Consider the following 25,277-nt stretch of genomic DNA (forward strand, 5'->3'; position numbering starts at 1 on the left):
CATGGAATGTTAAATACTCTGTTTTTTGAGAGCCTCAACGGCTATATTTTTGTAAAAAGCTAACTGAAATGAATTTCCCTTTATTTAATTATTGGTAAATGGTAAATGTAACTGTTTTTTTGTCGTTTAGTGCCTTTTATTTAGTTTCCTTTTAATTTAATTGAATTTTAACGGCCGTTAGTAACAGAAGTCAAAAAGCAGCGGTTTTCATCCATTTTGAGGGACCTAAATGCTCCTTTTGAAACTTGAGGGACCTAACTGCTCCTTTTGGCAAAGTTTAGGGACCTGCAGATCTATTTACTCCAAATGTTGATGGTGTGTGTTAAAAACAAAAAAATATAGCCTATTCAAGGGTTTCTCGAAAGAAACAATATCTTCAAATCACTTACTATAATTGTCAAATTGTTTACTATTAACTCCATTTTAAAATGACCCCTTTCCGTTTTAGTCCGTTTCATAATATTTTTTACACTTTATTTTATTTTATTTTTGGACATGAAAATTTACTACCTTACCCTTCTTACACCATAATATTTACAATTTTTCACTCGCTTTTTTTTCCTTACACTCACCCACATTTTTACACTTTCTCTAACTTTATCCATATTCTATTATATTCAACCAATTTTTCTACGTTTGTCTTAATCTTTGTGCAAATAGTAATTGGCTAACTGTAAATGTATGGGATACTCCCGTGGGCTAATCTAAGTACAAGGTAACATACTCCCTTGAGCTCAATTAAGGGTCCCAAGGCCCATAGACTCAAGGCCCAAACCATGTAACATAATTTGGTCCATGACCTAAGTCCACCAAACCCCTATAAATACTGGTTTGTGGGGGAAGGTAGGGGCCTCCTCCACTCTCACACTCTACTCTCTACTTTCTCTCTCTATATTATCTAATGGATACTAATGTTGGGCGTCGGAGGCCCCGATCCGGAGCTCGGGGTTCACTTTTGCAGGAACTCACTCTACGCTCAAGATCTTGGAGCCCGACCACACCACCTGATTCCAATACCGAAACAATAAGCATCTTTATGAAACGAAGATAGTACGTATATGTTTGTTGTCTTTTTTATTATTTTATGGTTCTATTACATATGCATTTGTTTTTTTGTTATGACGAAATTATCTTTAGTATGTTTCTTAGACTTAATAAAGAGTAGCTTATGAAAATTGTCTTCCCTACCTTGAGGGACAATCAAGATCGAGTATGAGGAGCATACTTAAATAGCGCAAAAGTGCATTTCTCTATTTCATAAGCACATATAAGATAAACAATTTTTTTTTTACAATAAAATCTGTTATAACGAATGCAAAGAAAGATTAAATAACGTAATAAAAAACGCAGATATTTAACGTGGTTCACTAACAATGTGTTAGCTATGTCCACAGGCAGATGGAAGGAAAGTTTTATTGATCTTGAGGAGTATAGATTACAAAATACAAACTAGGTTATGACCTAGAGAGTTTATATAGTCCTATTTAAAAAAGATGCGGAAAAACCCAGAAAATAGGCCCAAAACAGATAACTCTAGTCCAGAATAACAGATATCCGTACGTAAAGTTCGGAGACAACCCTGGACCTCGACTCGCTGACCAGACAACGAGATTCCCGTGTTGGAGGGTTGCAGTAAGGGACTTGACGATTCAAGACATTATTCTAACAAAATTAACTCGTAATTTCACAAATTATGTCAATTATTTCACATAAATAGATTTTGATAACTTAGACGTCGTCCGATAACTAATGCGCGATAAAGCGACATATATACTACATAATTAAAACTCGTGATACTATTTTGGTTTTGTTTATTTCAATTCCTTTCACTTTCAAACCAACCTTTGAACTCTTGTCCTCAAGCAACCAAATAAAATAATTGATCTATGCCAACTAGAGCAGTTAAAACAGGTCATCGGGTTGGGTTTGGGTCGGGTCATCTCGGGTCGGGTTGTGTCGGGTCAATATTCCGTTCGGATTGAGCTCGGGTTCGGTCGAGTCGATTTCAGGTCGGGTCATGTCGGGTTTTTTCCTAACCCGGGTTTAGGTCGGGTTCGGGTCGGGTCACATTTCGGTCGGGTTTAAGTCGGTTTGTAATAGGTAATTTCGGGTTCGGATCTTATCAAGTCGGGTTTAAGTCGGTTTGCAAAATAGTTATTTTCGGGTTCGGGTCTTGGTTTGGATCGGATAATAATTGGATCAGATAGAATTCAGGTCGGGTCACTCTCGGAGACGGGTCAAACTCGGGTCTGATAATTAACCTATACATTTTAATTATTTTATATTGTAAAAAATATTGCTTAACTTATTTTAGAGTTAAATTTTTTATAGACCAAATAATCGCGTGTTTTTGTCAAGTCAATACATATATAAAGTGAATATGGATTACGAACCAATGATCGATTTAGTCATCTCAACTAAATATTGTCGCAACTTGCGACCTTTATCATCGCCCATTTTATAATAAAATGTGATGGTAATTTGTTATGTTTCACAATTCACAGGTATGGTAGCGATGATGAAGGGTCTAAATGTCACAGGCTTCTAAGTGAAGCTCAGGCTATGTTCACCACCTTCTTCTTCTCCGACTATTTCCCTTCCGTTGGATGGCTTGATAAGCTAACCGGACAATCGTCTAGGCTCGAGAAGGCATTCAAGGATTTAGATGCATTCTTTGAAGAAATTATTAATGACCATCTTCACCCAAACAGATTACAAACCGAGGAACAGGAACAAGACATCATTGATGTTTTGCTCCATCTTAAAAAAGAGGGTACTTTTGCATTTGACCTATCTTTGGACAACATCAAAGCCGTTCTTATGGTAATTTTCTTGGGTTAAGTCATAAAATTAAATATTATTCTTCATATATATTTGCACAATTTCTTATTTAACTGTGGTGTACAATAAATATTATACATCAGATTAAAAGTAACTCAAATTGCTTAAAAGTTACCACCATATATGTAAAAATGATCTATTTTTTAGTGATCATTGTTAGTTTTAATAAAATATTCATTCAAAATCACTAATAATGTGTAAAGCTAGGTAGGTTATCATTTAATTCTTTAAAATGTTTATACACCACCTTTTATTTTCATAATATAAAAGTTACTCCAAATTTTCAATATACAATAAATTTAGTTTGTATATTTATATCATTGTTATTATTGGTATATATTTATATCATTGTTATTATACTTATTTCAGATATACTTTTATTGCTTTAATAAAAAAAATGTTGTTGTCGGCACAATTATAGTATATTACTTAAGGAATAAAAAAACATTAACAAAACATTCAAATTCATCATGTCCAAATTAAAATCATTAAGTCCAGATAAGAAACGATATGATCAGGTCATGTCCATATCAGAACTGATTCTTATAGATCAGAACCATTATATATCTAGACCATAACTTATTGGATCAGATAATATTCAGACCATAACTGATCTGTACAGATCATGTCCAGATCATGTTCAAATCTGCAAAGATTTTGTCTACATCAGAACCGATCCTTACAAAACCAATATGTTTAGATCAAAATCGATTTGTACATATCATGTCCAGATCAAAATCGATATATTCAGATTATAACTAGTTTAGATATCGACTATGTACAGATTATGTTCAGATCAGAATTGATCTGCAAAGATCATGTCCATATCAGAATTGATTTGTACATATCATGACCAGATCAGAACTGATCTGTACAGATCATGTCTAGAGAAGAACTGATTTGTACAGATCATGTCCAGATCAAAACTGAACTATACAAATTATGTCCAGATCAGAACTGGTCTGTACAGATCATGTCCAGATCAGAACTGGACTGTACAGATCATGTTCAGATCTGAACTGATTTGTACAAATCATGTCCTGGTCAGAACTTATATGTCTAGATCATAACCGATCTATCTAAATCATGTATAGGTCTATCTATTATAAGGAATAGTTAAATCATGAGCAAAGTCAAATAAATAATAACAATATTATAAATTTGTGTAACATTTATTTTACACATAAGTCGCTTAATATTAATAAATGTAGATTTTTGTTTAAACTTAGTTATGAAGGATCAGATCAGATCAGACCAAATCAGATCAGACCAGACCAGACCAAATAAATTCAGATCAGACCATATCAGAAAAAATAAATTCAGATCAGATCAGACCAGATCAAATCAGACAATACCAGATCAGGAGAAATAAGGTGAACAGGGCCTATGTCTAAAGAGGATTGAAAGGATCAAAATTAGAGTATCTACAATGTCAAAGCACATGGACAAAAATAGCCACACAATGTAACTTACCGAAAAATTTTAAGTCGCACAAGATGTCGCATCTTAGCAACATGGAGGAATAAAAAGCCGAAAAGTAAACTAACGGCTTCCAACAGACGGGGTTTATGTATCCAAAGGCTGAAAAACAAGGGAAGATTAGACAGTGAACGACAAACAAGGAGTAAACATGGGTATTTAACTTGATGTAAGTGATCATATACATTGATGAATGTCTTCTCAAAAAGATTTGGACAACAACTTCATGTGCAACTTTCATACTCCGTACTTTAAGAGTTAAATACAACTCCGAACTGATAAGGAGCCATTACAGGCAAAAAAATCATAATCACACAAGTCCCTATGAATTGTACAATCAATAATAATATGACATAATATATCGCACCAAAAAAATTGACATCATATTAAGCTTACTCAAACCGCTCCCATTCTTTATCTACTTTTGAAGATGATGAAACTGGAGGTGGAGTCAAGCTCCCAACTCCAGAATCAAAAGTCTCCCAGTTGGTGGTCACTGCTACAGTATTGCCACAATCATCATATGTATTAGAGTTTCTTGCTTTCAGGGCATCCAGTGTATCCACGTAGCTTTGCACACGACGAACCTGTTCAAACATGCACAACCTACTGTCAGAACTCACAGGGAGAAACAAATTGCACAACCCTGAATCAAGAGAACATTATCAGTAAAAAGTACGCCACACCCTAAGTCACAGGGAGAAACAAATATAAAATATTGGTTACTCTATTTTTGTTACTCCGGTTACTTCATGTTTCCAAAAAGTCAACAAGTGTTTAACTATAAGTCTATAACCAAAAGATGATGCCTATATACTTCACCTTGTCAAACCTCTATCTCCTTGTTGATTCATGAGACTCGTCTTTGTTGTTATATACAAGGTTGTTTCAAAAAATGCTACTGGAAATACACGTATGTTTAGCAACAACACGTACATGAATAAGGGTGTTTAATAAATGATTCATATGATATTTTAGTAAAAAATACCAACTCCCTTTCAACCACCAAGAAACAGATGAAGAAACAGGTCTGTAAATTACTTGCCATTTCCCATCCTTCAAACTAGTGAACTTTACCAATAATATTTACCAAGATTAAAGCAACAACCACAAGTTATTAAGTGAAGTAAAAGAAGCAACTAAGATTTGTAACTCTTTATATCCCAGTCAAGTAATACACTTGAACATAAGGCAGATCAAGAAATTATATTACCAGTCGAAGAAGAGTAGAAAAATCGCACTTCCGATTCAAAGCAACTTCGGAAATGCCTTCTGCAATTATCTGAAATGAAGGCAATGAAAGTTCCAAGAATGGGGGAAAAAAAGGAATAAAATGTTTGGTACAAAGAGGTCAATAATTGGTTCAAGGTATTACTTCCAACTTAAAAGTTCTACCCATTATCCAGACCAATAATTGCTCAAGACGTCTATCAGAAATAGAATGGATTGTGGGAAAAGATCCAGAGATGGATATTCAAAAGAGAAGTTTTACACTGAAGTTTCTTCTAGACCCTCCGCAGAAAAGTCCGGAAGGGGTATTGTTGCCTAGATGCTCTCTACTTCCTGAAATTAGAGAAGTTCTGTATTTAATTTCCTAAGGAATACGAATGAAACTTTTTGGTGTATTTCACATTTATTTGTAAGCCCTAAACTTTTGACAAGGAGCACACCCAATATAATATGACCACAACTGGAAAATTGTTCAATCTTGTCAAAAGCTTAAAGTACTAAGTCATTACATTGACTTGTTATGGGTTAATTTACCAACACCTGGCATTCCAAGAACACGCAGGCTCCATTACATAGTTGGCGCATACATTTATGCTTTACTCACAAACCACTAGTCCACTACTCACGAATCACTCCAAGACTGCAAATATTATAACAATACCAGCAGCTAGCCATATGAGCACACAGTTATTATAGGCATTGAGGTAACAATATTATACTATCATGGTACGGAATCATGAATGGCTTCAATCATTATTAGTGGTTCATGAGAAAGCCAACAATGATGGTTAGCAACACTCGCAAATACCCGAATTGACTTCCCTTAGTAAATATCTCAATTGAAGTGGGGTTGCTACTGCACTACGCATCCTGACAAAATCTTGATGCGCAAATGCATGTAAATCTCGGTTGAACATTGATGTAGGCTGCTCCCCTGACTTATTACCCTTTGATGGGAAATTCAAGAGCAACCCAAATATATCACAGATTCACAGTAGAAGAGCCTTCGAAGTGTATTAAGTTACCGTAATGTGCTACTCACACAGACACACACAACACACAAGGGAGGATTACATACTTGTTACGCAATTCACAATATGAAATTTCATATTGGTAAAATCATATACAAATAATTGACTTGAGCACATAAGCCAAGAGCATAAATTTGTACCAAGAAAACTTGACATGGCTATCATTCTACTAACTCCTAGTCCTCATTTTTTGGCTCTTTGAGCTCCTTCTCGATCTAACAGCTTTTCCTTTCCCCTAAAGAAGTAAACAAATGTGCTCTGCTTGGTTAAGCTAAGGTCTCTACATTCGTTCATCTTGGCTCTAATAAGCTCTATCGACTGTAAACTGTAAAGGTATGTACCTGAAAGTTCACAAGTGAGAGGCTCAGAGCATGTGTACACTCATATGTCTATGAAAGGGTGGAAGGGAAAAACTGCCAACAGATCAGATGAACCTTCAGTGTTCAGTGTCGAGGGAGAAGGGAGCTATCCCATACCTATTGGAAGGATTGTACTCAAAGATCCTTCAATAAAAATAACCTAAACGTAAATGTACACCTTGATAAAAACTTAATTCTTCAAAGATGTAGCTCGCGAACTTCCATACATAAACATCCAAATTTTGCATAAGAATTGTACAGGACAAAAGGATTCAGTCTTGATGTTCACAACCAAAACCAACTCACCTCATTCTTCCGCTGGATTTTTGCTTCTCCGTTAGCCTCAATGCTATCCAACTTCAGCAATTGAACCATAAGCAACTCCGTTAAGATGATAAATTCCTTCTCATCTACCTTTGCTCCATTATAAAGAGACGCCTCCAAGGAGGAGACCTACATATAAGAAAGATTTGGAATAAAAACAACAGTTTTCTACTCGCCAAATAAAAATTTCTTTGCTGAAAAACTACTGAAGAAAAAATATTTCCATGAAAGAAATGTAGTTACCCTTTGAGAAAGCTTATCCACCTCTACCCGAACTTCAGCAATTGCAGCACATGCTTTCGATATTTCATCTTTCTTTCTTGCCTCCTCCATTTTTTTCTCTTTGCTAGCGAGACGCTCTGTAAGCCACAATTTAGAGTGATCCTTTAAACCTGCCATAAGCAAAGTCTCAGCATCATCCTTCTCCCTCCCCCGAAAGAACAATCTTTGGTCCTCTGGCTCTATCCCAGTTTCTTGAGCAAGAAGTTTCTTCAATTCACCTTTTTATCATGAAAAAAGAGGGATAAGAAAATAATCAGCCATTAAACATCATGTCAAATCCCATTTAGAAAAAAGAACCACCAGATTCCTTGAGAAAAGCGCAATGAACACAAAGGCAAAACATCAAGTATAACCCATAGAATGCCAAAACAATGTTAATATGCTGGAAGTCTGCTAATGACACTATTTCAGAATCCGCACCTTGTTCAGGGCTTCAGGATAATTATTACTTCATAACAGAAGAGTCCTTATAATCACATTACAAACAACTACTATAAGCATGTAAGTTGTGTAGGAAGGTCAAGAAGCACACAGTCTACTGTCCACGTACCTTAGCTCTAATCAGTCAAGACAGGTAATTAACATTTAAATCTCTTTGCAAGTACTCACCATCCAGGATTATTAGCAGTGCCGGTTCTTGGGGTGTGGCGACGGAACAGGCCCAGGGCCCCAAATTTATATAGTTTAATTAATTAGTTTCCTAAATTTAAACAAAAACAAAACTGGTGTAGTGGTTAAGGTGTTGCTGGGTACGACTCCTAACAAGTCCTTCACTTTTTAAAGCAAATCATAATTATTTGACCCATTGAACCCTTCTCCCCAACTTCTTGCGCTATAGTCGTGGCGTCATTGTAGCCTTGGCAATGCTTATTAGTCACTTAGTTACAAGTTACAACCCCTTATTTTTCAGGATTCCCCTTGATTTCAACAAAGATACGATTGGTGTCTTCATCCCATCCTCTCTCCACCATTCCCTTTAACAACTGATCTGTTAAATGATCATAATCTATTCCTAATTTTAAAAAACATGAAAAAAATTCCACACAATCCAGAATCTTATACTCCATACATAACTATAATTCCCGGATGAGAGTATTGTACTCATATCAAAGTCCTTCAATTCAAATCAAAGATGGAGCTTTCTTCCATCCAACCGAACTCTTCCACACAATACTTTGCAAAGGAAAGGCTTACATCAAGTCGAATTGTAATCCCCTCTCTCGAACCCAAAATTCCTCCAAATTAAGCTCCACTCTTAAATCTTAATACCACAAACAAGTTCATGATTTCGCAAATTTCTCCACTTCTCTCATGAAGCATTTTTTCTCAACAATACCCCCCTCTGTAAAACCCCAAATTGCCCCAAATTAAGGTACCCTTAAGTGTTAATCCCACAAAAAAACCATAATTTCAATCAAACCACTTTCACACTCACATAGACAATTCCTCAACCAAAAACAACCCTGAACATTCAAAATACAAACCGCAATTCACAAATCACTCCACCTAAAAAGATCCCAGTCGAAAAGAAGCAACCCAACAAATCAAGATGAAAAATAACAATTAAGTGGATTCCCATTAGCTTAGTAGGTTAAAGTCTTATGGGGTAGTACACAAAACCCAGGATCAAATCCCGCATACATCCTTACCCTTTGCGGAGCTTAGTGAAGAGGCAAACAAACTAGAACTAACAATGAACTACTAAGCATAAATTGAAAAAAAGGGAAAAGCCCAGAAAATAACAATAGTTGTACAAATAAAAAATGAAGAAGAAAATACCAAAAGTGAATTTGCAAGGCACGGTGAAATCGAAGAAAGAAGAGCCAAAAGAGACCTTGATCTTGTACAAAGGAAGATTAATGTTATCATCATCGGAACCATCCTCTCTCTTTTGTACTAACATCCCACCTGGCCTCATCTCCCACTCTCTCTCCTTATTCATGCCTTCTTCTACTGGATTCATCTTTCTCTCTCTAAAATTATGGCGGAAATTTTTTCTACTTTTTTCTACTTTTGTTTGTATTTTGGGCTTAATTTTGAGGTGGGTCGGTGGTTAACGTCAGGTTACGCAATTGCGGGGAGGATGGCGAAGGGTGGATTGTTTTGGAGTTAGACGACGTTGATTGGAGGTGGGGGTTGTTTAAGCTGTGACGTTTTATCAGGTTTTGAGGTCGGCACCTCGAGCCTCGAGTTGCCAGGTTGAAATTTCAATGCTTTTGGTCTTGTCTCATTAGCACCTAGGTTTTCAATTAGCCTCCGTTTATATTGATGGGAAATTCATTTTAAAAATGATTTTTTCATTTTTCTATGGTTTGCTTTTCTAATTAGCAAGGGGGTATTTGGTTAATAAAGGTTTGAGAGAAAATGAGCTCATGTAAAATTATTTTCCGCTATAACAAACGAAGTCTTGTGAGATCATGTAAAATCATTTTCCCCTATAACAAACGAAGCCTTAGAGATGCAAGTGATATGCGAGAATTTGAAATTACCAAACTTTAATTTATACATGTTATTCTCATTATAATCTCTATTACTAGCTTTAACCTTACAATAATTCTAACTATAGGGATAGTTTTTTTTTCAAAACATTTCACATAAGTTTGAACCTTTAAAACTTTTTACTTTTTTGTTTAAATTTTTATTTATTTTTTCTACGCTCTTTAAGCAAAACTATCTGAAAACCAAAATTCGATACAATATCCAATATGAAATATGCGTATCCGGACTGATGATTATCAATACGAGTACCGATCCGAAAATTTAGGTAGAGTTACAAATATTATTTTAAATATAACAAGTGATGTGCTTGTTATTTACACACAGGCCATTAGAGATGTATTTATGGAAATGTTAAGAGTGATTTAGTTGAATATTGGTTACATTCTTTATGTTCTTGCTTTTTTTACTCGTTTCCTACAGAGAATTCGTCCCTTCCTACTCTTACCCTCCTCCTCATCACAAAACACATCTATTATGGAGCTTTCCTTAGCTAGAGGAAAGAAGAAAAAAACTCTACTACAAATCAGTACAAGACCCACAAGCCAGTTAGGCCCATTGGGGTCAACCTATGGCCCAAAAGAGAAGAAGAAAAGTAGAGGAAGTAGTAATGGGTCAATGGGCATGGCCCATCGGACACGTTATATGCACAATTGTGCCAAGTTGCCAACCCATTTGAACCGTGCAAGTAGGAACTAACAAAAATCTGTTGTTTGCTTGCAAGGTCTTGCTAACTCGGATCAGGAAATTTCACAGGAGGATAGCAGGCCCTTTACGACCGTGTCGTTATTCATTGCAATTTTTTTTTTTTTTTTTTACCACCCGGTTCACTTTAGGCTGATTCGGATTTGGGGTGAGTTCTCGGTGTTAGCTAAATAAGTAATTGGAACGACTTAACTGGATGTTGCGTAATACGAACTGAAACGATTGTCGTGCCGTGGCCGGACCACTGCTCTAAAAGACAATTCCGCGCTACCTCCGATGCAGTAGAACACTTGCGGTTGCCCTCCAGGGTTTACACGACACCGAGAATTATGTGCACTCACAATCCCCGATTGGAGACCAGAATATTTGCCCAGAAAGAGAGGAATTTGAGAGATTGATTGATTAACGGAGCAGTTTCCAAAGTTAGTGGGTTGATTAAGTCTTCTGACTTAATCAAACCGCCCTTGACCAAAAAGAATAACCCGGCCCACGAACCGCAAGTACCAAGTACCACGGCCCACGGCCCTCGCCCGAGCCCGGCCCGGCGCGCGCGTGTGTGTGTTGTGACCACCCATGCCACTCACATGCTTTCTTAAACAAATGATTCCCTCAAGCCCCCAAATATAAACATTAGAAGTAGTTGGCTTTTTTTCCATGTAGGACTTTTCACATTCCCTTTTCCCCACTCATTTTTCTTTTGTATTCTCAATAGGATTTCCAACACTCGGTAGATACATTTCAGTCCCCTTCCAATTGTTGTTGTGGGGGGATCGAACACGGGGCTTTCTCAACCAAGTTCAGGCCCAATCACCAATGAACCAACAAACAATTTATTCATTGCACTGTGACTGCAAGACGTGACAATTGCTCCCTTTCCTGGATCAGACCGGTCGGGGTCCATATTATTTTGGTCCGCGTGAACGACGGAGAAAAGGAAGTGGACTATGTTGGGCATGTGTTGGGTGCACTTAAAAATTAAACAAACTAAATGGACGAATCAAAATATTTCTTGTGCCCCTTTTACTCATTAGCAAGTAATTCTGATGAGGGACTGTTTGTGGGAAACACCTCCCAAAGGTTGGACCGTTGTAACTTGTAAGTTAATCAATATGTGAGTGAGACTGTTTCAAGAAGATGACTAGATGGTACTCCCTCCGTCTCCTTTTATTATTTATGTTTTTCTTTTTGGGCGTCTCAAAATGTTCTTTACATTTCCTTTTATATTATCACATAAATGTTTTAATATTTTATCAAAATTTGTGTCTAATAATTATTTTAACCAATTAAATTTATTAGGTTATTTAATCTCTCACACTTTTTAATTGGGATATTAAACTTTTCTTATTTACCCAATATCAAAATTTTGATAAAAGTAAAAATATTATAAAGTAACGTAATTTTTCTTGTTTAAATGAAAAAAAATAGAGGAAGCTCAATACACATTAATTAGCTGTTAAAATGCGTGTAAGATACCAAACGTAAAAAACAAAAAGAGACGGAGGGAGTATTAATTTTTCCTATTTTATAAAGCCACATCTGTGATCTGTCCACTGGTACTAATTTAGCTAGAAGCCCAAATGGTTAGATTTAGCAATTTCAATTAATAATTAATTACCTAGTAAGGGTCCGCCCGAAACATCCCGGCCCGTTATTAATTTGACTCGTTAAGGGCCAAACCACATAATACTTTTAGGGCCTAATCCATTTTAAACCGGGCAGATCAAGGACTTTTAATGGATCTCGACCTGTTGAACAAGCCTAGTCGGGAACTCACTCACTCAGTCAGGACCACTAATCCAAGTACTCCGTATAAGATACGGAGTATTAGTTGGAGACTTGGAGATATTTGGCGATGCTTGCTTGTAGATAAGTTCGGACACGGAATTCTTCATGACCCAACGCATCACCAAAATATCCTAATATACTCCGTACTTTTATCCCCTTTTAAAAAAAAAAAAAAATCACAAACACCCACCACGTGTAACGTGTTTCATGAATCCCCTTTCCTATTCTTGCCGACTCGAGACCGTACTCACCACGTGTCATCTCCTCAGCTCTCTAGTCTACTTTCTATTAAAAGAAATCCAAAACACCCACGACACTATATAACTACATATCCACCCCCAAATATAAGTTACATCTTACAAGTGTTACATTTCTCACAACAAAATCCTCATAAATTTCCAAAGTTAGCCAAAAAAACCAACTACAAACAAAAACGATGAGCACCAATATTACACCCGACCATGAAGAGTTCCGGATTGTTTGCCCGCCCGTAAACAAGGAAGACGGCCGACTACCACGTAAGTACACCGATGAAGGTCAAGGTGCCAAACAACGTACATCGCCTCCGATAGAGTGGTATAATGTTCCGGAAGGGACTAAGAGTTTGGCTTTGGTGGTGGAGGATATTGATGCCCCGGATCCAAGTAGTCCACTTGTTCCGTGGACTATTTGGGTCGTGGCCCATATCCCACCCACCTTAAAAGGGTTATCCGAGGGATTCTCGGGTAAGCAAGATCAGGAATTGGGTGATGAGTTTGGGAATATTGCGGAAGGGAATAATGATGATAAGGTACCTGGTTGGCGAGTTCCTACTATGCCTAGCCATGGGCATCGGATTGAGTTTAAGTTGTATGCACTTGATAAAGAAATTCATCTCGGCAAGACGGTATGTTTGTTTTTTCATTATTTTTTCCTAGTTATACTTGAAAAATCTAAATCAAGATTAACCCAATTAATATTTTTTTTTAATACTCATATCGTTTTAATCAACCGTCACGAGTCACGACAAATAACGAATTGCGAAAGCATGTTATGTATGTGTGTATGAACATTTTATTTTACAGCATTCCTTATAAAAAGTCAAAATGGTGTATACGTTTGTGAAACGGATGAATAGCTTGTTATCTATTCTAATATTTTAAAATACAATATTTGGAAGTGATGCCACGTATCATCACTTTCACGTATTATCTCTTTTATATTTTTTTTTTCTTTTTTTGGTTAAATCATCATTTATATTCATCCTTTTCACTCTCCTCCTTAATTAATTAGATATTCATTTTATTTCAAAAATAATTTTATTTATTTAACATTCTAAATTTAATTTCATAATATTCCAAATGTTTCACATTTTTTTGTTTCAAAATTTGTGTATCCTGCTTTATATTACATAAATGATGTATTCGAATTTTTAAATTAAAAAATGATGCACGGGGTAAAAACTAGTTTCAATAAAAAAATTGTAACAATTATACTTCGTATTTTAGTTTAGCAATTTTGCAAACCAGTACCTCTTACCTTTTTTTTACAAGGTAAATGAAGCATTTTAATTTGTGTTATTGAGTTTAAAAAAAAATGTTACTTCACCATTTTAAATTTAGATATACGTATACGTATATCCAAATTCCAACGTAAGTATTTAATTTTTTAATCATCTAGAATGATTTAAACTTCATTCTTCTCATATTTGTAGAGGATTTAATTGTATAATGTAAACTTTGGTGACGTGCTTACAGGTGTACAAGGAGAGGTTGTTGGATGCAATTGAAGGTCATGTAATTGGAGAAGCGTCTATGATCGCAGTCTTTTAATCATCTTTCAATTAGACTTTTTCAAGTTTTGTTTGTTTATCTTCTTTAATTAATTGTCACCATCAACCTGGGCTTTTTAATTTCTGCTCGTCTTTTCTGAATAATGATGTATGTGTGCTGGCTTGAAATGATTGGATGATGTTGTAATTGTGTTGATGATCTATTCAAGTGCTGTTTGGTTGATTTGTGATACGTGAGTTTATACCGTACAATCGATTTTGTGAGGTTGTTTTTTCGGATATAGATATGTGTGGCAACACACATATCAGCTAAAAGATAAATAGCTAAAAGATAAAAGGAAGTACCATTTATGTTAAAAAAGTACCATTCTGTAAAAAAAAAAGACTATTCAGTTAAAAAAAGGACCATTTTTGTTTAAAAAAGTACCATTTAATTTCTTTTTTGTCATTTTTCTTATTTTGTCTTTTGCTATGATATGCATTTGCCCACACATATCTGATATCCGAAAATACTTCCTCTCGATTTTGTACCGTGTATGTGTATTGTTCGATTTTGTACCGTGTATTGTGGTCCTCAGTGTGTTCCGGAAGTTATCTACGAAGATAGACTTTCGTTGGGGCTATATCTTTGTAAAATTTTATTTTATTAATACATCGTTTCTAGCTTTGCATATATGACCCGAAAATTAAACCTACGAATAATTCGACCCGTGATCTGACCCTTTCTTCCAAAGAAAAACAAGAATGTTTTTCTTAGCTGGTGAAGGGAATTGAAGAAAACAAGAAGCAGGAAAGGAAAGAATACAAGAAGCAGGGGAAGTGAAACAAAAACGGAAAATAAAAGAAAACGGGGAAGATGACTATCTCCAATAGTCATCTGAGGATACGTTTTTTACGCGGATGACGTTTTCTTATTTAGTGTAGCCTCTGAGGATAACATGTCTACCATCATGGATACTCTAACTCATTTCGGGAATATGTCTGGATTAAAGTTAAGTTTGACTAAATCTACCATCATATTTCCTTCTTCCTTGAATCACAATATAAGGAATGATATTGCTGGAAACTATGGCCTAAAAATTTCAACCTCTTTTGGAAAATACCTAGGGGTAGACATTAGACCTCATAAACTGAAAATCACCAATTACAGGGGGCTTCTTGATATAACTATGGAAAGAATAAGGGGATGGCAAACCAAATTTCTAAACATGGCTGGTCGTTGTACTCTTATTAAAGCAGTTCTCAATTCTTACCCTCTTTATGCTATGCAAACCAATTTATTCCCAACCACCATTTCTTATGCTCTTGAAAAATGTTGTAGAAAATTCTTTTGGAACAAAGTGGATAATAGTAAATATATGTCAAGAATTGCTTGGAGTAAGGTTACTAGTTCTACTACTTTGGGAAGCTTAGGGATTAGAAGGCTTAAGGAGTGGAACTTAGCTTTTATGGCAAAATTAGGGTGGAGCATTCTAACTAAACCAGACAAGCTATGGGTGAAAATTATGAAAGAAAAATATCTTAAGAATACAAATCTTTTAAACTGCTTTCCTACTTATAATCAGTCCCCTATATGGAGAGACATTCTCAAAGGAAATCCAATTCTCCATCAGGGATTAATGGTAGGGATTGGGAATGGGAAGAACACTTCTATCTGGTATCATCATTGGATAGGGGAAGCTCCTCTTTACACTCTTGAGGAAATTAAAATTTCAGACCTAAAGGCTCACTGGTTTGTTGAAAGAATAATTAAAGATGGGAAGTGGCATTTGGATGAAATCCAACATATCATCCCATCTCATATAAAAGATCTTATTTTGGCCTACCCTCTTTCTAACAATTCAGAGGAAAAGGACTTTATTCGATGGAAATACTCAAAAAATGGAGATTTTGAAATCAAATCAGCTTATCATATTCAGTTAACGAACCCTTCTCCCATCATTCAAGATCATGTTCCTTGGAATTCTATTTGGAAAATTAAATGTCATTTTAAATATAAAATGTTTCTCTGGAATTGCTGCCATGAAATTCTACCTGTAGCTTCCTCTTTAAATCAGAAAATCAACAGTATCAGTCCAAATTGTTCTAGATGTCTCTACTATAAAGAAGATCACATACATCTTTTTAGAGATTGTCCTCAATCTAGTGTGCTTTGGGCTTTTATTTTCCAAAGAGTATGGAAAAATGAAAACTTCCATTATAATCGCTTTTATAATACAGACTGGAGGAATTGGATTCATTTTAATCTTCAAAACTCAAAAAGATGGAAGGTTATTTTTACTATAGCACTTTGGCATATTTGGATTACAAGAAACAAAGCAGTCTTTGATCTTAAAATGAAAAGTGCCTTCTCTCTTTATAATTCTTTTTTTGTGGATTGGAAGTTTACTAACTTAGCTTTTCAGGATAAGTTTCCAAACAACAGGTCTGATAAGGTCATACCAAAGAAGCATTGGATGCCACCCATAGAAGGGTACATGAAGCTTAACATAGATGGTGCGTGGAAGTCAGGGAATATTGCTGGAGGGGGAGGGGTCTTTCGAAGACACACTGGTTCCTGGTTTGTGGGATTCTCCACAAAATTTAAGGTTCATTCTCCTCTAGCTTCTGAGCTTTATGCATTGAGAGAGGGGCTGAAGATAGCAAAAAACTTCATGATTGACAAATTGGAAATAGAGACTAATGCTCTAAATCTGAAGTTGTTGCTGGATAAGGTGAAGGATCATCCTCATCATGAGTTGGGCCCTGTTCTGAGGGAGGTTTCTCAGTTATTAGGGGAGGGATGGATTATCACTTTTTCTCATATCCCCAAAACTTACAACATAGTTGCTCATGCCTTAGCAGCGCATTCTTTAATTATGATGGTGCAGCATAAGCTTCATTATATTATTCCTTCCTGTGCCAAAGATGAATATGAAGGGGATTTTGAGAAAGCAAATCCGGTCTATGTAGAAGAGATGAGAAGAAACGCTCGTGAGCAGGTTCGAGCTATTTGTAATGCAAAAAAGAAGAATACGGAGATTATAAACAAGATTGGTGAAGGTTCTTCAGCTTCTCAGATTGTTTTTGGCTCCATTGTTTCGACCATTAAGAAGGGGTTGCAAAGTTCACATACTGCTCAGCAAGGAGTTGAGGTGGATAAAGGAAAAGGCAAGGAGTTTGTTCCGTTCGTTGTTGGTGGTTCAACAACAACAAATAACATTCATGTTGTTGAAATTGAAGATGATGAGGAAAATGGAAGCGTTACCAACAACTAATCTGGATGACTTCATTTTGGGGTGACACATGTGTCCACAAGTTTATGTTTTGGCGTTCTTTTGTATATATTAGTATTTTATGTGTCTTTTGCTTTCCTTTCGGCAAGGTTGGATTTCACAAGTTATAGTTTTCTCTGGTATTTTGGTTTGGTTCTCTATGCCTTAGCCTACGCTATTTAGAAGTGTTAGGAATATGTTGGATATTGGTGCTCCATCTTTGTATTCTCTCTGAGAATCTTGTTCTGGGGATTTTAGCCCTGCCTAATTAATATATATCGTCGGCTTTGCGTTAAAAAAAAAGACTATCTCCAATAGTTGTAGCTAGGTACTTGCTTGCAATTTTTAGAAATTTCAAGCTACTAGCTTGACAATTGGAGTTGAAATAATAAAGTAGCTTGGTCATTTAAGCTAATTTGCTTGAAATAACTTGGTCAATAAAATAATATTAAATTAATTAAATTAAAATATTAATTGATAAATATGACTACATTAAATATCAAGTTAGTACTTAGTAGCTAACCACTAGGGTACTAACTAGTTAGAAAGGAAAGTAGCTTAAAATATTATGTGGCATGATAAGCTAATTTAGAAATTAGCTTATCATGTAGATGCTCTAATAGGCAAAAATGTGGCCCATAATGTTAATTGGTGTTGATCTCTAATTTGTGTTTTTTTAAGGTGTTTAAATAAAATTTAAAGTAATATGTTAAATTATATAAATTGATATTTTTAAAGTTTTGAATGACAAAAAATCTTAAATAAAAATATTTTTTTAAAGAGGGTAGATAAATAAGTTGATATTTACTTGGTATATTAGTTTACATATGAAAATAAAAGCGGTCCGATTAATTACAAATTTCATCTAATAGAAAAGAGTAACACACATAGATTATTAATTGTGGGCTAGCTAGAGGATTTTGACTCTTCCGATCCTAAACCAACAATGACAACTCATACTCAGACGATCGAAAATTAGGAAATATTAACCACTTTCCTAATATTACTATAGATAGATTTAGAAAAAGATTACGAAATGGTGCAGCTATTATAATTTTGATAGAAGTGAAATATTTTACTTACCTTTTATAATCTCGTCAATGTATATATAGTTATATACATATATAAGTCATGATTAAAATATTATTAGTTCTTTTGGTAAAGTATTACGACTACTATTTACCCTAAATTCCAAAGGCGTGGTACTCCGTAATGGCGTAACGTAAGCCTTCAATTGATTGATTTCTTTTCTTCGTCAAGTAAGCTTCTCGTCCACTCTCTCCGATTCCTTTATTATGTTTTACCTTCAATTAGTATTAGTTTGTCTCATTCGATTAGCTTGCCTTTTGTCTTTAGGTTGTCACTTTTGAATTTTGATCCCGTTCTGTATATTGATCACTTTAACTATTTTGCATGTTCCATGTTGTTTGTTGTTAGTTGAATTGAGTTAAGTTGAGTTTATCGAATGTTAATAATACTAGGTTGATATCAATGATTAAATCTCTCGCCCGGCCGCGTGCTTCAATTAAGAGTAAAAGGTTGACCAAAGGTCTGTTTTCATTCCAAAACGTTGCGTTTCGAACCCCATACCTATTAATTAAGAATTTAAGAGACAAAGTGTCCAACTCTTAGTTAGACCCAATTGAATTTTTAGTTACCTTCGAGGACATAATAAACACGAAATACGTCAAACCCTAAAATATAATACGGTGAAAATGTTATAGTGATGCGTACGGTTTAACGTGAGCCTTCAATTATATAAACATTATTTAATTATAAAAATCGGGCAGTTTTTCTTTCGGGCCAGTAAGGGTTCAGTTGAACCCACTGAACCTTTACTGGTGCCGCCACTGTAAGTAACAAATATAACAATACATGGGAAGGATATATAATGATCGAGTTTGTTAATTAATTAACAAAATTAACGAATTTCCATGTGCAATTAATTTGTTTATGCAACAATTGAATTCATATATATGGAGAAGAAGACTCGAGATGCCCTCAAGTGTTGTATTGACCTGCTTAAATTATGGTACCTAAGGTTAATTAAATTAATCAAGGGCAATAAAGAAGCAATTGGTGATGATGTGGACGATAGATTGATAAAATTACCAGACGACATACTGTTGTCAATCTTGTCTTCCTTGACTATGAAAGAAATCGTACAAACTTATCTTGTTTCCAAGAAATGGAAAACCCGATTATCTGGACGTTTTCCTAGTTTAATTGTCGAAGATCCATTAGCAATGCAAAATATCAAATACAATTCAAAAGTTGCTGATGAAGAGAGACCGAAATTCGTAAGTTGGGTTAATCATGTTGTGGATCAACATCAAGGTCCTTATATAAACGAATTCAAGGTTGTTTTTTATCTGGATAATAGTTTTCAATATGATATTGATAAATGGGTGGATTATGCAATAGCCAAACGAGCAAAGAAGCTAGTGTTACACTTGAAACCACCAGGGGCGTATTATCAACAAGAACAAAAGCGTTATACTTTTCCAGATGAATATTGTAAGGCAACCACTTTTGGTTTCAGAAACGCGATTACATCATTGAGTCTAAATTACGTGAATATAACTTCAGAAATGGTTGAAAACCTTATTAAGAATTGCCTGTTTCTTGAATACCTTTGCATTGAAGAGGCGCCATATTTATCCTGCATTAGATCATCAGTTTCGGCCAACAAAGCAACGTCCACCTCTATCGCCTCGGTACTGGCAGTATCGGCCGTCTTCGCCAACTCTTCCGAGTCCACCACGGGCACCGACAAATCAGCCATGGTACCGCCATTGGCCAGGTAGTCGTCCACCTCCTTCTGACACGGCCAAATGCTGGTCTCCCCAATCAAGCAGGAGTACATCATTTGCGCCCTCGTCCTCCATATAGCTAGAGCCACGACATCTTTCGCCTCCACCTGCAGGGCATCGTACAGGCTCCTCAACCCATCTAACTCCTCCGTAGTAGAGGCAAACTCTCCCTTCACTTTCTCCAAATTCTTAGCCGCGTCGGCTAGCTGCTTATCCTTACCCTTCAACTGATCACCCTTAGCCTTAACCACCGCAGCGAGGTCGACGACCTTCTTCTCAGCAGCCTTCCACTTCGCCTCCCTCGACACGGCCGCCTTCTTCGCCGTCGCCGCCAGCTGTCTTGCATTTGTCACCTAGTCGCACAACAACGAACATTGCCTGCGCACAGCCAGGGCAGCCTGCGACGCCTGCGCAAGACCAATGCCAAAACAGATTAACACAACGTACATTCTACACCCGACAAATTGACATAACGCACATTTTTTGCATAAAGAGAGAAAGTTAAATAAAACTCACTCGTAGGCTAAGTTCAGCGGCGTCCGACGCGACAGGAAGAGGATCCACCTAGTGATATCGTCGATACGTCGTAGGCAGGATCAAGCGATCGGCGAAAGCCATGTAACAGCCGTCTCATCATCGCCCAAGAAGCTTGGGGGCAGAGTGATAACCGTATCCTCGACGGGATTCTTCTAGCAGGACATTTTTTGGCCGACGCAGCAGACACTTTACCAACGTCGACAGCAGCAGACGACGCCTTGAACGGCTGCGGAGGCGACGACGAAGCAATCGGATGAAAACCTTCGAGTCCTATGACGACAGGCGTCTCAGCCGACGAGCCTATCGCAGAGAACCGAGGTACGACCGTCATACTTTGCCCACCAGAAGTCGAAGACGACCTTAGTCGTTTCCTCGCACGCTCCTGAATCTCGCTTTGAGACATCCTCGACACAAGCCTAGACGACAAAGTGTGCTCTACACCCAGTACAAAAAGGCCAAGGTCAAACATTACCCAAAGCAAAAAAAATAATCCCAAAAATAAACAAACATCAAATACCTGAGTTGTCAGCCATATCGCCTACTTCTCCTTCGGTGGACGACGAGTTTGCCACTACCTCTTTGAGCAAATCCAACCTTTTTCGACGACGAGTCAGTTGACCTGATTCCTCGTCTACTTCCTCTTCCTCGGCGATGTCGCCTGAGTGGTTCACCTCTTGCTCGTCTAAAAACTCTCCGTCACGACTAAAAGACTTGTCCTCGACAGAGTAACCCAAAAACTTCTGATACTTGTCGTGAGAATCAGCGTTCAACTCAGTCAGCGACGACACCTTGACAACTGCAAAACAAAACCAAGTAAGGCGACGTTCAGTAAAACGACGAGAAACAAAGACAAAACAACACATTTACCTTCCGTCCTCCACCCCTCGACCAGAAACTGCCCTTTATCTCCCAGGGAATCTTTGCTTACGAAGACAAAACGACTCTGCCAACCCCTGTCGTTCACACCTAAACCAACACCTAAATTCGTCTTCCCCTTCTTCGTGACCAGGGTATACCTACAACACTTCTGCAGCGCTAGGTCGTAAGTGTACATCAAGTCAGATAGATCAAACGGCGCTCGCCAGTTTGCAGTAACCCCATGCACCACCGTGAAAACCCGCCATATCTGGGGCATCAATTGACCCGGACTCAAATGGAAAACCTCGATAAAAGACCTAGCTAGAGGAGTGAAAGGGAATTTGAATCCAATTGCGAACGGATACTCATACATGACTACATACCCCTCCGGACAGTCAAAGGCTTCCTCGTCCGAACCGGGAATCTTCACTTCTGCTGACGGCGGCAAACCAGCAAGTTCGATAAACGCCGCCGGGTCCACCACGGTAGAGTATATCGGATGAAGGAACTTAACCCGGGCAGATCCCGACTCCCCCTTTCCTCTCACCACAATTGACTTAGATCTACCCATCTTACTTACAAAATTCTACAGGAAAATCGAGAAAAGAAAGCAAATTTACCTGAAATCGGGCAAATTTAGTGCGAAAATCAACTCCACTTTCTCCCTCTTCTCTCACCTGCTTTCAGATCTGGAATTTTTTTGAAAAATCTTGGTGTGAAGAACTTTATTGCATGTCGTGAAATGGTATTTATTACTCTGGAATTCTGAACGATTTTGTCCCACGAACTAGACGGTTGAAGACGGTTTTTGCTTTTTAAATTTGAATTGTTTCATTTGCTCTGTGTGACTCCGCAAATTCACAATTGGGGGCAAACTTTTATCCCACTTTTTGGACTAACGACATAACCGCTCTAACGTTTGATCATGTCATGTCAACCAGGTTCTGTCGTGTCACAGGTAAACATCGTGCCAGGGAGACGCGTCTGACGTAGCACCGTACGACGAGGCATAGACGACGAAGGACTGGCGACAACGCATAAGCGACAGAGACGTGACCTCAAGGAATAAATTGATAAAGATAGGTTAGCCCAAGGCCCATGACAGGCAGCGCCGTCGCGCTAGTAGAACAAGTCCAAGATATGCGCGAGAAGCGCGGAATTAGTTGAAGACTGAAGAAACGTGTGATAAGGAGATCCCTATCTTTGTGGGATTCTCTCAACTAACAGGGCCGTTGGAAACATCCTATAAAAGCACGAAGACGATGACAAGCAAAGGACATGTTAACTCAAGCACTCAAACTCTCAAGCTATCAAATATTCATATTACCCTTGTATTAGCTCTTTAATTCCTCGTATTGATTATTAGAAAAACACATAAACAGTCAGATAGAATACTTAGTGGATAGATAGCCTCATAGCTATCCGCGGTTTTTTACCTTATTCCTGGGTTTTCCGCGTCAACACTTCTCTGTGTCGTGTCTCTTTTATTTGCTTCCTGTGTTAATCACTTAGTTAGTGTCGATCCTAGCCGAAAGTCGCCCCTAGACGAAATTTGGCATAAACAGTTAGGTTCTAGTCCCCTCCCAATTGTTGTTGCGGGGATCGAACACGGGTTCTCTCTACCAAGTTCAACCCCAATCACCACTAAACCAACAAGCAATTGGTATACTAAGTAACAAATATAACAATACATGGAAAGGATATATAATAATCAAGTTTGGTATTTAATTAACAAAATTAACGAATTTCCTTGTGCAATTAATTTGTTTATGCAGCAATTGAATTCATATATATGGAGAAAAAGACTCGAGATGCCCTCAAGTGTTGTATTGACCTGGTAAAATTATGGTACCTAAGGTTAATTGAATTAATCAAGGGCAATAAAGAAGCAATTGGTGATGACGTGGACGATAGATTGATAAAATTACCAAACGACATACTGTTGTCAATCTTGTCTTCCTTGACTATGAAAAAAGGAGGATGATAAAGGTCGCAAGTTGCCACAACATTTAGTTGTCACAATCTTACGTGTTGGAGTTTAATTGGTACATATAAGCGCCACGTAAACTATGAGTCATCATAATATTTTTAGTATCAGTGCAAAAAATTTACTATGAAAATATGTAAATAAGGTAATCGATATAAAGAAAAAAACAAATTAGAATATTAAGATTTTCCTACCATTATTTTAAACATGTATAGTAGGATATATAAGTTAAATATTTTAGATTCCAATTTAAATCATGACACATAAGCATGCCATGTCATCATTGTGACACGGCTTAAAGGTCGCATGTTGCGACCTTTATCATTTTCGATGAAAGAAATCGTACAAAGTTATCTTGTTTCCAAGAAATGGAAAACCCGATTATCTGGACGTTTTCCTAGTTTGATTGTCGAAGATCCATTAGCAATGCAAAATATCAAATACAATTCAAAAGTTGCTGATGAAGAGAGATCGAAATTCGTAAGTTGGGTTAATCATATTGTGGATGAACATCAAGGTCCTTATATAAACGAATTCAAGGTTGTTTTCGATCTGGATAATAGTTTCCAATATGATATTGATAAATGGGTGGATTATGCAATAGCGAAACGAGCAAAGAAGCTAGTGTTACACTTGAAACCACCAGGGGCATATTATCAACAAGAACAAAAGCGTTATACTTTTCCAGATGAATATTGTAAGGCAACCACTTTTGGTTTCAGGAACGCGATTACATCATTGAGTCTAAATGACGTGAATATAACTTTAGAAATGGTTGAAAACCTTATTAAGAATTGCCTGTTTCTTGAGTACCTTTGCATTGAAGAGGCGCCATATTTATCCTGCATTAGATCATCAGTTTCTTCTTCTTCATTGAAACATTTACAAGTATCGCGTTGTAATAAAATGGAACTCATCGATATATCTGTTCCGAAACTCTTGTCCTTTGCATACTAGTTGTTGGAACGTGCGCTAGCGCGCACGTTCCCCCAAGATATAAAAAATTATCTCCCGAAACTCTATGCAAATCACAAGCCTAATTAATCATAAGCATGAATACATTATTCCGTAGATGATAAGAAACGCAACTAATTACTTGATGTAGGTTACATATATATAAATCCCTCAAATACAAGTTCATCAGGGTAGTGCAAACGTTCTTTATTGTAAACTCCATGAAAATAGTCAACAAGTTTAGGAGTGTGTTTTAAGCACTAAAGCACACTGTTCATAAAACATGTATTTCCGAGACTTTGCAATCCACTCAAGCCCGGAGAACCTGATTCGACTGGACTACTACTAAAAGTTAAAGAATTAGTCCTAGGGAAACAGTAACTATTTCCAGTACTACCATTCATTGTCGTGGATGCACTGGAAGAGGAACCTGCAACATTAGCCATCTCGGAGAACTTGTCTCTCTTCCCATCCCTGGACTTGGAGAATCTGACAACCCATAAATTTGTAATTCCAGAAGTATCTGTGCAAGATAACCAAAAACAAAATTTTAAAAAGGCAGACAGGGCAA

General features: G+C 36.9%; 4 protein-coding genes across 4 annotated transcripts; 3 read left to right on the plus strand and 1 right to left on the minus strand.

Moving 5' to 3' along the window:
* Positions 1 to 677: 677 nt before the first annotated feature.
* LOC110791649 (6,7,8-trihydroxycoumarin synthase-like) lies at positions 678 to 2,841 on the plus strand. Its single transcript, XM_056832836.1, has 2 exons — positions 678 to 715; positions 2,505 to 2,841. Exons 1-2 carry the CDS (start codon positions 678 to 680, stop codon positions 2,839 to 2,841), a joined length of 375 nt encoding a protein of 124 aa, XP_056688814.1.
* A 1,607-nt stretch (positions 2,842 to 4,448) lies between these two features.
* LOC110791640 (BAG family molecular chaperone regulator 4) lies at positions 4,449 to 9,738 on the minus strand. Its single transcript, XM_021996409.2, has 4 exons — positions 9,326 to 9,738; positions 7,508 to 7,764; positions 7,247 to 7,393; positions 4,449 to 4,907 (listed from the first exon to the last, which is right to left on the minus strand). The coding sequence occupies exons 1-4, from the start codon at positions 9,507 to 9,509 to the stop codon at positions 4,713 to 4,715; spliced, it is 783 nt and encodes a 260-aa protein (XP_021852101.1). The 5' UTR covers positions 9,510 to 9,738; the 3' UTR covers positions 4,449 to 4,712.
* Positions 9,739 to 12,870: 3,132 nt separating this feature from the next.
* On the plus strand, positions 12,871 to 14,533 carry LOC110791641 (uncharacterized). Its single transcript, XM_021996410.2, has 2 exons — positions 12,871 to 13,418; positions 14,269 to 14,533. The coding sequence occupies exons 1-2, from the start codon at positions 12,969 to 12,971 to the stop codon at positions 14,341 to 14,343; spliced, it is 525 nt and encodes a 174-aa protein (XP_021852102.1). The 5' UTR covers positions 12,871 to 12,968; the 3' UTR covers positions 14,344 to 14,533.
* A 9,549-nt stretch (positions 14,534 to 24,082) lies between these two features.
* LOC110791650 (uncharacterized) lies at positions 24,083 to 24,709 on the plus strand. The gene has a single exon (XM_056832837.1). It carries the CDS (start codon positions 24,083 to 24,085, stop codon positions 24,707 to 24,709), a length of 627 nt encoding a protein of 208 aa, XP_056688815.1.
* The last annotated feature ends 568 nt before the right edge of the window (positions 24,710 to 25,277 follow it).

This window comes from Spinacia oleracea, chromosome 6 (assembly GCF_020520425.1).
Source record: "Spinacia oleracea cultivar Varoflay chromosome 6, BTI_SOV_V1, whole genome shotgun sequence".
Classification (NCBI taxonomy): domain Eukaryota; kingdom Viridiplantae; phylum Streptophyta; class Magnoliopsida; order Caryophyllales; family Amaranthaceae; genus Spinacia; species Spinacia oleracea.